The sequence below is a fragment of the Sminthopsis crassicaudata genome, chromosome 4, assembly GCF_048593235.1.
Source record: "Sminthopsis crassicaudata isolate SCR6 chromosome 4, ASM4859323v1, whole genome shotgun sequence".
In the NCBI taxonomy this organism is placed as follows: domain Eukaryota; kingdom Metazoa; phylum Chordata; class Mammalia; order Dasyuromorphia; family Dasyuridae; genus Sminthopsis; species Sminthopsis crassicaudata.
In genome coordinates this window covers 435,648,831-435,663,943 of record NC_133620.1, presented here as the reverse complement: position 1 = coordinate 435,663,943, position 15,113 = coordinate 435,648,831, and the positions used below count along the sequence as shown (strand labels likewise).

The following is a 15,113-nucleotide window of genomic DNA, read 5'->3' as shown; positions in this document are numbered from 1 at the left end:
CTTTTCAGGGAACCAATTTATTATGTAAAGTGACATATACTCATATTTTAACAAGAGTGTTGTAAATTCCCAGAACAGCAGACCCACCCATATGCATATTCATGGTAGGTATAAAAACCCATTTCCATGCCAAATAGTGTCTGTATCATTCCTTCCCCCAGTCCTCCCTTCCATTAACTCAGATTATTGAAATTTGACCATTTGTCTGGAATGCTGCAAAAAAAGAAGCAACTGCTCTATTATTGAAGGGGAAGATAACAAGAATTTATTAACATCCTACTGTGTGCTAAGCATTTAAAATATCATTTCTTTAGATTAGACTGTAAATTATCTCCTCACTCCAAGATTCTTTGATTTTATCATTTTATTCTGATTCTTTTTTGTCTTTATATACCTAGTACACATGGTAGGTATTTAATAAATATTGGTTGGTAGATATCATAGATTAAGGGCCAAAAGGTCAGAGGTTATCAAATCTATTGAACACCCTTATTTCATAGCTGAGGAAAAAGACCTAGAAAAGTAAACTGACCAGCCGCCCAAGGCCTTTCAGGCAATCAGCAGCAAAACTGGTTTTGAATTCAGGTCTTCTGATTCCAGCCTAGTATTGTTTCCATGGCATTGGTGTAGTGTTCTTACCGTGTTTACTTTTCCATCCCATAGTGATCCCAGATTCCCTTCAGGCAACAGCGACACCCCAGACACTTCAGAAGGTGGAACAGGACTCTCTGGAACTGAGCTGTGATGTCGCCACGGAGACGTCCCAGCACAGCCACATCTCGGTTACCTGGTACAGGCAGAGAGCTGGTGAGAAGCCCGTGGAGGTGATCTCCCTGAGCAAGGATTTTGTGCTTCAGTCTAGCAGTGAGTACTCACAGAGGCAGACCTTGGGAGAAGTCCGCCTGGACAAGCTGGGAGAGACCACCTTCCGGCTCACCATTTACCACCTGCAGACGTCCGACCAGGGGGAGTTCTACTGCGAGGCTGCTGAGTGGATCCAGGACCCTGACAAGTCGTGGTACCCCATGACCCTCAAGCGGTCAGAAGGAACTGTGGTCAATGTCCAGCCGACTGGTTAGTACCTTTTAGCTGGTCTTTATTTTTGGTTAGTGCTTTATTTCCCCTGGCTGTATGAATCGCTTGGCACTCGAGGGATGAATTTGAAGGCCATTAAAAACCAAAGAGATTTTTGTGTATATATGGTATATGATGCCATGGTTAGATATCTTTGCCACCAGGGCAGGTATCTTAAGCCACTCTGGGCAAGGGCCAAAGTGGGCCCACAATTGGACACTACTTCTATTAAGTGTGTGAGGATAGAAACAGAAACCCTTAGAAACTGACTCAAGGCTGCTTTTTGTAGTGTAAGCCATGGAATGGGGACAGGAGAGGAGAACTGGGGCTATATATTAACTAATTATTCTTACTAACTAGATTCTAACTAAGCTGCTATAGGACTGCAAATGCTGTCAGCATCCTAAATGCAGTGCCTTGGAGCAACGCTCTAGCTGCCCTGTCCTAGTTATGTCTCTAATGGCCTATTAAACATTGGATTTAGCTAGGCTTCTGTGAGATTGGGGGATGTTTTAATGTAAGTACTTTAAAAAGGGCTGTCATTTTATTTGTGTAGCATTAGCAACCTATACAAATTGTTATGTAAATTCCAGATTTCTGGTATCTAATCCCAGATTAGATGTATTAGATATATTTATGTAACTAATCTCAGGAGAGTAGAAGATGTTGTTAAATTAGCCTATGGGAGTCTCAATTAAATCAAGTGCTCTACTGTAATGGTCATTTATGATAGAAAATAAGCTCCTTGAGGACAGGAATTGTCTCACTTTTTGGCTATGGCCCCATTTCAGCAACTGGCACATAGTAGGTGCTAAAGAAATGTTTGGTTAATTAATTAAGGTAGGGAGCTGGGAAAATATTTTCCCCAAAAAATGGTTTCCTGCTATTATTTGTTCTAAGTGAAGAGCAGAAAAATATACAACAATGCAAGGTTTGGTGAAGGATCATGTTGAGACAGTATCTCTTTTGAAATGGATAAAGACTAGAGTATACTTTATATGTTTTTGATCTTGATGTTTGAAAGAAATGGCTAAGATTCCAGGCCTCTGCTGCCCAATGAGAGATGAGAACATGTTTGACATAAGTCTAGGCAAGAGAGCCTACGTCCTGTGTGTTAAATGTTTTCTTTTGCCACCATGAGATGCTGGTATATGCTTTTCTAGGGAAGGCTGTAGCCACGTGGCTCTCTGTTGCTAGCATTTAAGTTGTTCTGAATCTTTTTGCGAATTCACCAAATATTCTAATCTAAAAGTGTGCTTGAGCGTCCTGTGGAAGAATGAGTGTAGTTCATTTCAAGATGTTCAATGGGAAAGTTCTATTTGGATTCTTGTACTTGATTAAAAAGGCAGAAATTTTGGTTTCTCTCACTACTGTTCATATTTTACCAACAGCTTTTTCTGGCAGAGATTTTTTTAATTTGCTATTTTATTTTTCCCCAGTTACATATAAAAACAAATTTTAACATTCATTTTTAAAACTGTGGATTCCATATAAGCTCAGAGAGTCTTAACCTTCCTTGTGTCCATGGAGTCACCATGGAGTCTGGATGAAGCCTGTGGACCCTTTCTCTAATTAAATGTTTAAATGTGTAAAGTAAAATACACAGGATTATAAAGGAAGCTAAAGATGTTGTTTTTTCCCATCCAAATTCAGAGACACCCCCTCCCCCATTTGCCAGGTTAAGACCCTCTGTTCTAGCTGTTCTGTACCTTCAAAAGGGGTCAGCGTTCCATGGTTAGGTCACATTTATTAATTTCCATAATGCTATGGAAATCTAATGGGGGTATGGGAGCTTGAGGCCATATTATTAAGCAGGTGCTTCCTAACCAGCTTCTGAGAACTAGCGTATTCAGAAGCTTCTGCATTTTTTAGACATCCTGAAATGAATTCATTTGACAAGAATTGATTGATCAGTCAGGGAGCACTTAACAAACTATTATGTTTCACGAGTTGTACAAGGTTTATATTTTATTTAGAGACACATGTGCATATACACATACACGTATTTGAATACATATATCCATATATACACATGTATATGCCTATTTATAGGTATATGTATATAGTATAAGCATATTTACATTCATATTAGAAATAAGAAATTGGTAATTTGGGGTGATAGAGATCTTTTAGGTCCTCTATCATAATCATTAAACAAGCATTTATTAAGCACCTTCTTGATAATAGACACCACTGTGTAGATGTCAGGATTACTGATACAGAGATGGCAGTTGGGAGCTGGGAATGGTGGAGGTGCTCAGGAAAAGCTTTGTCTAGAAAGCAATACTTGAGCTGAGTTTTGAAAAAAGTGAAGAAAATCTAAGAGGTTAAGGTGAGGAGGGAATATATTTCAGTCATGAGAGACAGGTGGTCCTCCATGCAAAGGCACTGGGAAATAGTCTTACATGTAAGAAAAAAGAAAAAGACCATTCATCTGGGCCACAGATGGGGAGAAAGGGGATAATGTATAATAAGGTTAGAAAGGTAATTTGGGGCCAGCTTGAAAAGGTTCTTAAATTCCATAAAGAGAAGTTTATATTTTATTTTGTAAGCAGTAGGAAATTTGCTGATTAGGAGATTATCAGAGCTTTGCTTTAAGAAAATCGCTCTGATAGCACCTACTGTGTTTCAAGCAAAATGGTGAATTTTAGGTATAAGGGTGGATAAAAACAAAGATAGCTCTCTCTTTCTCAGCAATTTCACATTGAACTAGAGGGAGGCAGTAGATTAAAAAAATATCAAATCTATATGAAATTATAATTGGGTTGTGGAGGTAACTCCCCCAATACTTCCCAATACTTGGGAAGAACAGAATAAGAGCCTTGTAGAAGAGGGGATGCTTGAGCTGAGCCTTAAAGAAAGTGGGGAATCTCATGAGCGGAAGGTGGGGAAGGAGGGACAGTCTCCGTGTGAGAGTCTCTGTGTTAGGAAATGGAATATCAGGTTTGGGGAATAACAATTAGGTCATTTTATCTGGAATGTCAGCTGTGTAAAAGAGGATAATGTTCAGTTGGTCAGGAAAGGCAGGCCAAAGGGGAAAGGGCTTTGAATTGGGAGGTCTTTCCTCAGGCTTCTTACTTAGAAATACTAGTCTTTCCTCCCTATTCTTAGTAACTTTAAGATCAGTTATGAACTCTGAGTGCATTTGAATTAGGTTGCCTGAGTTTAATCGTCTTTATTTTAATCATACCTACTTGGAGTTCGGATTTTCCAAATCTGACATGCAAATTCATCCAAGCTCCATCTTTTTGAAAGACAATCCCAGATTAACTGAAAGAAAGATGATTGTGGCTTCAGTGTATCACCTCCTGTCTATTTAACAGCACTGATAGCTGGTTTAAATTAGTACCCTTCCCAAATCATACTTAGTGCTACAGGAATAATTCGAAGAGAAGTTGATTAGGAGATGCTTGAGAAGTAAGCCAGTGAGTGCTAAAGTGACTCTGGGGCTATGGTTCTTTTCCTTATAGCAAAAAGTTTTCCTTCCCCAATTTTGCTTCCTGCATGGCTGCCCATGTTATATGGTGACTACATGACAGTGAAGAGGCAATTGGACATAGCAGAAATAACTGTGGCCCTTGTTCATCCTGCCTCTAGGCTTACTAAATCTCTGGGTCTGTTTTTTCATCTGTAAAAAGAAAAGATTGCTGTAAACCAGTTTGAGTTCCTAGCTAGGTGGTGTGTAATGGAAAGAGCCCCTGGCCTCTGACACTTACTAGCTATGTGACCTTCAAGTCACTTGCCTCAGTTTCTTCATCTGTTAAAATGAGCTGCAGATCATTCTAGGGTCTTTGCTAAGAAAATCCCAAATGGGATCATGAAGAGTTGGACATGACTATAAAGAATTGAACAGCTAATTCTAAATCTATGATGTAAGAAAGTCTTATTTTGACAGCTTCACCTATTCCCAACAGTCTTGCCCTAACTTTTTCTTCTTCCTCTTTTTTTAAAAATGTGTTTAAGTTGATCCCCATCTTTTTTTTTAATCTAGTAAATGTCAGGAATAGGAGTTGAAATGAAGTCTGTCCTTCCTGACTCTCAGCAAACTTAGCCCTTTCTCCACTGAGTTTCATGACTGAATGATTCCTTAGGGGAAAAGAATACTTCTAACCTCCACCCTTTCCTTCTTGGATAAAATAAAAACCTTTTAAGAATATTTGGGAACCTTCCTAAAGAGATTGTCCTAAAAGATTGGGTCCAACTGGCAGACTACTAGTGAGAAGTTAACTTTGATTTCTCCCATGCTATTCTATTAAGTTTGCTTGTTCTACCTTATTTGATAATATCTACCTCCATTGTTTCATCCTCAATCTCTCACTCTTACTCACTCTACTTGCTCAATAAATTGCCAAATCTTGAGAGTCTGCCATTACACTATCTCTTTTATACATCTTTTCCTAGCTCCTTACACAAAATTATCACCCTATTTTAGCTCCTCCTCACTCCTCGACTAGAGTATTACAATTACTTTCTAATTAGTTTCCCTACCTCAAGCCCCTCCCCAATACAATCTGCTAGCCACTCAGCTGCTAGAGAGATTTTTTAAAAGTGCAGATGTGACAGCATCTTCTACTACTCAGTAAATTCCAGTGGTTCCCTCTTACCTCCAGGCTCAAATACATGTCTCCTTTGCATTTAAAGCTCTTTAGAACCTGACCTTTTCTTACCTCCGTTGTCTTATACTTGGCTTTTTTTTTCTGGCCTGTTTGCTGATACTCAGACACAATACTCCATCTCCTCCCTTGTGCTTTTGAATTGTTGACCCCAGGACCTGAAATGTTTTTCCTTTCTCATCTCCATCCCTTAGAATCACTTTCTTCAGGGCTTAATTCAAATGCCACTTTTTCAGGAAGCCTCCCCTAGGCTCCCAAGCTATGTAAATAAACTCTATTTTTCTACTCTTAATGGAACTTGTGCATTTGTATACATGTGTGTACATACATATTTACATACATGTGTATATACATAGATAATACATACACAAACATGCCTGTTTGTTCACTTGTTTTCTTCTCCCATTAAAATGTAAATTCTTTGAGAGCAGAGATTATTTTTTGCCTTTCATTGTGTCTTCAGAACTTGGCATAGTCCCTGATACATAATTGTTGCTGCTGTTCAGTCATTTCAGCCTATTTGGCTTTTTCTTGGCAAAGCAGAGTGGTCTGTCATTTCCTTCTTTAGCTCATTTAATAGATGGGGGAACAGAGACAGTCAGGATTAAGTGACTTGCCCAGAGTCACACAGCTGAGACTGGATTTGAACTCAGAAGGAAGAGTTTTCCTGACTCCAATTCCAGGGCTTTACCCATTGAGCTACATAGCTATCTAGTATCGAGCAAGCAATAAATATTTGTTGACTGATTAATATGAGAAAAAAGGCAAAGTCTCATTCTGTTCACCTTTAAATATTTCTGAGCTAATGAAAGTAAGGTAGATAGGCTTTCTGAAATTTCTTTTTTTCCTTCTGGAATTTATTTTTCTCTTGGATATTGGTCATAAGTAGTCCTGAGAGAGCAGCTGTTTCAGAATACTGTTGGTAAATTGTAGGACTGGTTTGGAGCTTGGATGTATAGACTCAAGTCTTGGTTACTGTCAGTCTAACATATGAGAGATAGAGAAGAAGACAGAAAAGGAAAAGGGAAAAAGGAAGGTGGAAGAATGGGGGCAGGAGGAGAGAGAGGTAGAAACAAAAAGAGAAGGAAAGAGAATTTATTAACCACTTAATATGTGCAAAAGTTTTGGGGATGCTGGGGAAATACATTCAAATCTGAAGTCAGTTTTTTGCTTTCAAGGAAATATATTATTGGAATGAATGACTCCAGTATCTTGGGTCAATCTTGAAATTTCTCTGACATCAGGGTATCAAGATTCCAGTAATTTGAGTCCAATATCTTACAGACACAGCTGTGTTGACATTATCTTGGAATACTAAGTCAACTCTGTGCAGTGGTTTATTGCTATGCTTTGACTAGTTGAGAACCTGTATTCATCTGAATTAAGTTGAAGGATATATGAATTTTGGCATCAGTACCCCCCAACTCTTCTTTCCCTTATTCTGTTCCATTCCTTTCTCAGACAAAGAATTCAGCGTTCGACTAGAGACAGACAAACGGCTGTACACAGTGGGTGAGCCAGTCGAGTTCCGCTGCATCCTTGAAGCTCAGAACGTTCCCGACCGCTACTTTGCTGTCTCTTGGGCTTTCAACAGCTCCCTGATTGCCAGCCTGGGGCCCAACGCTGTGCCTGTGCTTAACAGTGAATTTGCTCAGCGGGAAAGCCAGGGTCAGCTCAAGGTGTCCAAAGAGAGTGACAGCGTCTTTGTGCTTAAGATCTACCACCTCCGCCAGGAGGATAGCGGTAAATACAACTGCAGGGTGACAGAGCGAGAGAAAACGGTCACTGGCGAGTTCATCGACAAGGAAAGCAAACGCCCCAAGAACATACCTATCACTGTCCTTCCTCTCAGTAAGTAAAGAATTGTGCTTCTCCCTTCCCCCTCCCTGCTCTTTCCCATTGTTTTCTGGTTTGCCAAATGGTATCTTCGCTTAAGGGAGACTGGAGGGTGACAGATGGGAGTGGGTGGCACTCAGCCTTGGTAACTACTCTACTGGGGAAAAACAAAATACTTAACCTCTCTTTCTTCTACAGCTCCTCTCTTTTTGCACTCACTGTACTTCTTTAAGTAGTTAGGTAGTCGGAGAAGAAGGGACTTGAGACATAACAAGCTCGGAGTTTTGTATGGACAGATTCAGACTGCTACTTCTCTACACAGGATCATAGAATTAGAGCTGGAAAAAAACTTATATGTTATCAAATCATTCATTTTATACATTGGAGAAACTGAGGCACGGGAATGTTAAATGACTCACCTAACATCATATAGCTAAGTGTTTGAGGGTCTCCCAAATCCAAAAATATAGTGCCCTACCTACTACACTATATTGCCTCTCGTGGACAACTACAACATTCCCAAGCTATGGAGAGAACCTAGGATCCCAGATAATTAATTTGTTGACCCTTGGGCAGCTAAGCCCCAGAGAAGTGGGTCACCCATGAATATTTTTGTGGAAAGAGTCTGTATCTTAGCTCAAAATATCACTTAGAAGTAACTAGCCAAGACTTGAGGTCAAGATTTCATAGAACTCAGAAGTTGGCATTTGCCTAAGTCTGCCTAAGTGTTAAAATTCGAGTATAAAAAGCAAAAAAATGAAACAGACCCCTTTCTTCTGGAGTTAGCAAATCATAGAACTTTGCTTTCCATTTCCTTTCAGGATAGGCCATTTAGTTGAGCTCCCCCCATCTCCAGGCAAGCTAGCTGACTTAAATTGCTTATGGTTTTTAGCTACTTCCTATTAGTACTTTATTTCATGGAAATTAAACATTTCAGTGTTCTTTAAAAAAAAAAAAAAAAAAAAAAGGTTGCTGATCTTTCCTAAACTAACCCTAATCTAGCTTCTTTAATCTTTTCTTAGATTCTCTTTATATCTTAACTACTTTATTTTCCCTGCTAGTTCTTTACTATTCCCTTTAAAATATGGAGACTAGAACCAGGCATGGGGTAAAGATCTAGGGGTCTTCTGGTCTTCTTCTTATATAACCAGGATAACGTTCTCTCTTGTCCTCTTTTAAAAAGCATCCAATTTCCTTGAATTCTTTTTTTTTTCTCCTTTGGATTCTCATTTCTACTAGTTCCCACTTCCCCTTTTCCTGTCTTGCTAATTCTCTATCATTCTGTGCTGGCTTTATCCAAGAACTTGATCTGACTTTTCATCCACAAACTAATTACTTGTTGTCCGATAAAGATCAAATGGACAGCCACCATACTCAGTATCTTCTTTCACCCTAAGAAATTTCTCCCTAATCCACTTTAAGAACGTGTTTGATGATCTGTGGCCTGCTATATTGCTTTTCCAGCAGATATCTGGGTAGTTAAAGTCCCCCAGCACCATCAGATGCTGCCCCAAGGCCACTTGGGTAAGTCTACCAGAGAACAAAAATGACCACAAAAATTATGGTGATTATAATTTTGCCTTGAATTTTAATGGTGCTTTTCTTTGCAAGAGCGCAGAATTGTCTTTTTCTCCTCTTTCCCTCTCCCAGGGCTCTGCTTTGGAAAAAAAATCTTTCTGGACTAGGTTAGGGGCAGATGTGCCATTTTGTATGAATGGAAAAACCAAAGCACAGAAAAGTGAGGTGTTAACCAAAATTGTTCACTTAATAATACTGAATCTATAAGCTTTCAACACCCAATTTAGGGCTTTTCCCAATAATTTCTGCTGCATCATCAGCTCTTGCCTTGAAGATCTTATTAATTCAATTATATTATTCCTAATTTTGTCCCCTTTTAACTTCATCTAGATAGTATTTAATTGCAGGTTTCATCATTTCCAAACCCTGGAAGCATGAATGGGTAATTTTGATGGACAAGGCAAGATCTAATCCCCAACTGATATTGTCCTACTTTCCCAAGCCACTTTATTTTGTCTGGTACAATCTTGCAATTTGTGTTCTTGTTGTAGACCTACTGTGTGTATAGTACATATATATATGCATATATGTGTGTATGTATATACATACACACATTTCCATATAAATACTTTTACAAGAACGTTCATACCTATATTTATATGAGTGCCATATGAATGAATCACATATAAATATATGGGATTGCAGTAGGTTTTCAGGATAGCTATTGACCTGGAAATCTTTTTTTTTTTTTTTTTTTTTTTAATCTAAGTTGAATTTCTTGTCTTGACTTTGGCTTTTTGTCCATTGTTTTGGTGAATCATCAATGGACATGAATCTGAAGCCCGGGGAGAGTACCATAATATCTAAGAGTTCTTTTGATCTGCAAAGTTTAACTTTCCCTTACATTTGTGTGTCCTATACTTCATCCCTGACATTATCCTGAAAAGTCCCAAATAGGCCACAGACATACTTATGGGAGCAAGAGCTGATGAATTGAGTTCCTGAAGGTTGCCACTAAGGGAGCAGTGTGGAATAGTGGAAAGAATGCTGTATTTGTTGTCAAAGGACCTGGGCTTGAATCCTTGCTGGACTACCACATTGCTTAACCACAAGGGATCTCAGTTTCCTCACCTGTAAAATGAAGGAATTGGATGAGAAAATATCTAATGTCTAAGTTCTAGCTTCAAATCTATGATTCCTACTTTTTTTGGATCTTGTAGTGACAGATAAGATGAAAGATAATAGAAGCTGCATGGGTCTATTATATCTGGGCTTCCTAATTTGGAATTTGATTAAACTGATTGGGTTGAAAAATCTTTTTCATCTGATTTTTCATTAAAAATTCTTCTGTAAGCGGGAGAGAATTACGGTTTGCCCTAACAAATGAACTTTATATTCTAAATAATTATGGTCTTTTTATTCATATTTTTGCAGTCCTGTAGATTGGAAAGCTTTTGGTATGTACCTGAGTGTTTTAGGAAAAGTAGCAACAACAACAGAACAAAGCTCTTAGGAACGGAGGAGTAAAGAGTCCCTGGGAATACAATGACATGCTTTTATCAAATGCTTATTAAGTGTTCAATGCACTGTTCTAGGCACTAGAGACATATATTTTTCCTTTAGTGCTTCAAACCCTATAACCTCCTAGAAGGATAGAGACTTTTTCATTGCGATGCTCCTTGCCCTGAATATAGTTTGTACTTAATAATTATTTGTCGAATTGAATTGGGTGGATGGCATTCCCACTCAAAGCTCTTCTTCCAGTGGTAATAAATAAAGGATGTTTACAAAAAATAGACAATAAATATGAGTTGGAGATGGATGGATTAGATGAGTGGGTGGTGAACCAGCTCAGTCGATGAACCTTAATTATTTAATAATTAAGTCCAAAAAGTGTTTGCAAATCTTGTTTAAAGAATGTCTGGACTGTTGATTGTTTTCAGAACAGATTGTTTTCTGTACAGCTGCCCTCCTCTGCTATGGTAGTTTTTTTGGAGAAATAACTGTATGTTAAGAAAACTCTCCAGGGGTTTTCACACCTTTTTTCTTCTTTCTAACTATACCTAGAATGAGCAGAAAAAGGCAAGGTATTGATGTACAGCTTGTCTTTTGTTTGACTGATTCACAGCACTTAGAAAGGGGAATCAGAGGGGCTGGATAGAATAAAAAGAATGTCAGTTTCTCAAGAGCAATTTGGAATAGGAGTTTGAGTTTTTTAAAATACTAAGAACTATGGGTAAAACCTTTTCATTTCAGTCGTATGGGTAAGCAGAGGATGGACCCTAAAATTAAGGCTGGGCTGTTTTCACGGGGTGCCACATAGTCTTGAAAAACTAACATCTGCATAAGGGGATGCATGTAGGTAGGTGGTTGGTCTGTCTGACCTCACAGGTCATTCCCAGTTCTGGTTAAGTGATTTTAAGGCAAAGAACAAATACTGAATCTAAAGGCATTCATTATTGAAAATTGGAAATAAGCAAGATATAAATGACAAGGTATTTTGGTTTGTTGTTACTATTATTACTATTATTACTAGCTACTATTTATGTAGTGCTTGAAGGTTTGCAAAGTCCTTTACAATTGTGAGTGACAGATCATTGGAGACAGAAGGGCTAACACACCTGTGTCCATTATTTCTCTGGCTAATCATGGAGTCCCTAGTTCATGGGGAGAGTGATTCAACCTTTCCAATCCAGGAAGCTACTCTCTGACTTTGATACTGAGTAGTTGAAAGGCTCTCTAGTCCCACCTTTTCTTCTCGTTGTGTTCTCAGCCCTGATTTGTAGCTATGCATTCCCCACATTTTCCAGCCGACTTCCTTGTTTTTATTGAAACACATTGCAATGCTGCCAGAATCACCAAAGTAAAGGCAATTGGAAAGGCAACAAATACAAGTTAAGGTTTTGTAAACCTTTATAATTGCCACATTGCAATCATTCCCATTTCACAGATGAGGAAACTGAAGAGAGGATGAATGACTTGCCCAGCTTCACACAGTTACTAAGTGTCTAGTGCAGCATTTGAATTCAGATCTTCCTGACTCCAAGTCCAGTGGTCTAATCCACAATACCCCCAGCTACCTAAGAGTTAAAATTAACAACAAAGTTGTTAGGGGTATTCCCTGTTCTTGTTCTCCCTCCTTGGGCTAGAACTGTCTTTTACTGTCATGGGGAAGGGAGGGGGCCAGTGGATCTGTAATATCACTTCCCTGTTACTCTCTCCTTCTCCTCAGAGAGCAGCATCTCGGTAGAAGTAACCAGCAATGCCAGCACCATCTTGGAGGGAGAGAATCTTCACTTTTCTTGTAGCGTACGAACAGTGGAAAGAACCCAGGGCCGCTTCTCGGTCATCTGGCAGCTGTTGGACAGACGGAATCGACGAAGTAACATCATGTGGCTTGACAGAGATGGCACAGTGCAGCCTGGCTCTTCCTATTGGGAGCGTAGCAGCTTTGGAGGCGTCCAGATGGAACAGGTGCAGCCCAACTCGTTCACTTTGGGCATCTTCAACAGCAGAAAGGAAGATGAAGGCCAGTATGAATGCCACGTGACCGAGTGGGTACGGGCAGTGGATGGCGAATGGCAGATCGTTGGGGAGCGAAGAGCTAGCACACCTGTCTCCATTACTGCTCTGGGTAAGCGTGGAGTCCCTAGTTCATGGGGAGAGTGGTTCAAGCTGCTACTTCCTGTCTGAGAAACGACTCTCTGACTTTGGCATTGAGTAGTTGACTGAGACTCTGTTCCAGTCTTTTCTTCTCTGTGTGTTCTCATCCCTGATTTTTATCCCACATTCTCCAGCTGGCTTCCTTATTTCTATTGGAACGCATTGCAATTCTGCTACCTATAAAAATCCATTTCCTTGTTAGTATAAAATAAATACCTTGATATTTGTGAGTGCCCAAGAATATTAGATTTAGTTTTCGTGTGGTAGTTAAGAAGGCAGTTCTGTAACATTTATCTGTCCAAAACAATCAGCATATTGGATTTTATAAGACTGGCCTGCTCTGCCATAAATAGGCCTGCCAGTTCTTGGACTGATGGATGCTCCATTGTGAAATCATCGGCCTTAAGCAAGGCTGTGCTCCGCTTCCTGAGTTAGGACCACTCCCACTCCTAGAGGTTGCCCTGGGTAAGCCCTTTGATAGAATTTTCCATAGGTCAGGCAGTATCTTTGCTTCCTTTCTCCCAAGATAAGCATGAAATTGGCTTTCTGGGCATTTAATCCAAAAGCTTGACCTGTTTTCTGGAATAATCACACAGCCCAGATTTCTGCCACGGAAACTTCTAGTGATTAAGATGCTTGATCAGCTCAAATGCCGAAAATGGGCTGTAGGCAGAGGCAGGGCTGGGAAAGATAATGTAATGACTGGCCCATTTGTCTGATGATGGCAGGTTTCTTCCCGCCCTGTGTAGTGAAGAAGCTATAGGAAGTGGAATAACTTTGTCAGGACTGGTCATTGGATTGCTTATTACCCGACTGTCTGCCTACGATTCGACAAGGAGGGTTCATTATCCAAATGTTTGCCCAGGATTGGTTGAGGAGGGTCCATAGCCACTGAGCTTCCAAAATCCTTCTGAGCAAGGATCTCTGGGACTTGGTTCTTTAGACTCATATTAACTCTCACCCCCAGTCATCCCCACCCCCTACCTCTCCAGTGTAAGCATCTGTAAGGAAATTATCTCCCCTTCTTAGGAAAAGGTGGGAGTGGGGGACGGCAACCAGTGATTGAAAGTCTTACCTCCTCATTTAAAGACAAATATTTTTATATCAATAAACCAGTAGGTCATTTACGAACGGGTACCTTCTTCCCCTGTAGGAACACGAAGGTAGTCTAGAGGATCAAAGAGATAATGGATGAGGAAAGTGCTTTGAAAAGTAAAAAGCCCTAATAAATGTAAGATGGCATGATCTAATTAGGTCAACTCAATTTCAATGAATGCTGTGTTCTCTAATCCTACTGAGTGCCTGTGAGAAGTACCACAGGCTGCTAGAGATGCGAAAGAACTTTCCGTAGCATATTATTACATTTCTCACACACCAAAGCCCTACTTTCAACCTGTGATGTCGTTGGACTGCCAGGTTTTGTTTTTTTTTTCCTAAGGATATGGAGATTCAAGATGGAGAATTACAATTTCTGACCTTCAGTTGTCTAATGGGGCTCTTCAGCAAATGCCTATACAAATATTCCCAGGCTCTCATGCCATTGCTTCATTAACAAATTAAGGTCACTGCCACCTATGATTTTCAGTCTACTAACCTGAAAATAACAATCATGAAGAATGTTAATATAAAAGATTCAGTTTTCAACAGGGTGCCAACCTGCTTTGGCAAAGGGGGCTCTTTTTCTCTCTGCAGCGTCTAGGTGGGCACAACTGATTCAGTCTTTACCCAGGAACCTCCAGTAATCTTTTCTTTTTTTTTTAATTAATGAATTTTTGCACTCAGTGTAGGTATGTGCACACTTGAGTGGGGCAACTTCAGAAATGTGTTCTGCGTTCCATCACCGGGTAGTACTTCTCTTTGTCCAAAGTAAAGATGTAGAAGTGGCCTTTGTTATTTTTTTTCCTCTCAGAGCGCCACACATTTTCCAACTGGCTTCCTTGTTTCTATTGGAATGCATTGCAATGCTGCTACCTATAAAATCCATTTCCTTGTTAGTATAAAATAAACACCTTGAGATTTGTGAGTGCCCAAGAATATTAGATTTAGATTTTGTTTTCGTGTGGTAGTTAAGAAGGCAGTTCTGTGACATTTATCTGTCTAATATAATCAGCTCTGTCTTTTAGTCTGTTCCTGCCAGATTGTTTTAATATACTCCTATCTTTTGCTTATAATAGAGATAGTGTAGGGGAAATTAGATGGCATAGTAAATAGAGCATCTGCTCTAAAGTCAGGAGGACCAGAGTTCAAATTCGGCTGTGTGACCCTGGACATGTCACTTAACCCTGATTGCATCCACAAAAAATAATAAGAGGTAGTGTGATATAGTGACGAGAAGGCCATTTTTGAGGCCAGGAAAGTCTGAGTTTGCCCATGTCACATATTAACTTTGTGATAGTTGAGCATTTATAA

The 15,113-nt window shown here is 39.6% G+C and overlaps 1 protein-coding gene across 5 annotated transcripts in view; it reads left to right on the top strand.

The window, feature by feature from the left end:
* Nucleotides 1-15,113, top strand: part of IGSF3 (immunoglobulin superfamily member 3) — a 127,557-nt gene that overhangs the window by 73,773 nt on the left and 38,671 nt on the right. For 3 of the 5 annotated variants that reach the window (XM_074263180.1, XM_074263178.1, XM_074263179.1), the window contains exons 4-7: nucleotides 664-1,074; nucleotides 7,149-7,538; nucleotides 8,988-9,047; nucleotides 12,274-12,675. In XM_074263180.1, coding sequence (XP_074119281.1) covers nucleotides 664-1,074; nucleotides 7,149-7,538; nucleotides 8,988-9,047; nucleotides 12,274-12,675 — 1,263 coding nt within the window. The remainder of the gene's footprint in view (nucleotides 1-663; nucleotides 1,075-7,148; nucleotides 7,539-8,987; nucleotides 9,048-12,273; nucleotides 12,676-15,113) is intronic. The other 2 variants (XM_074263181.1, XM_074263182.1) reach the window with 2 other exon arrangements.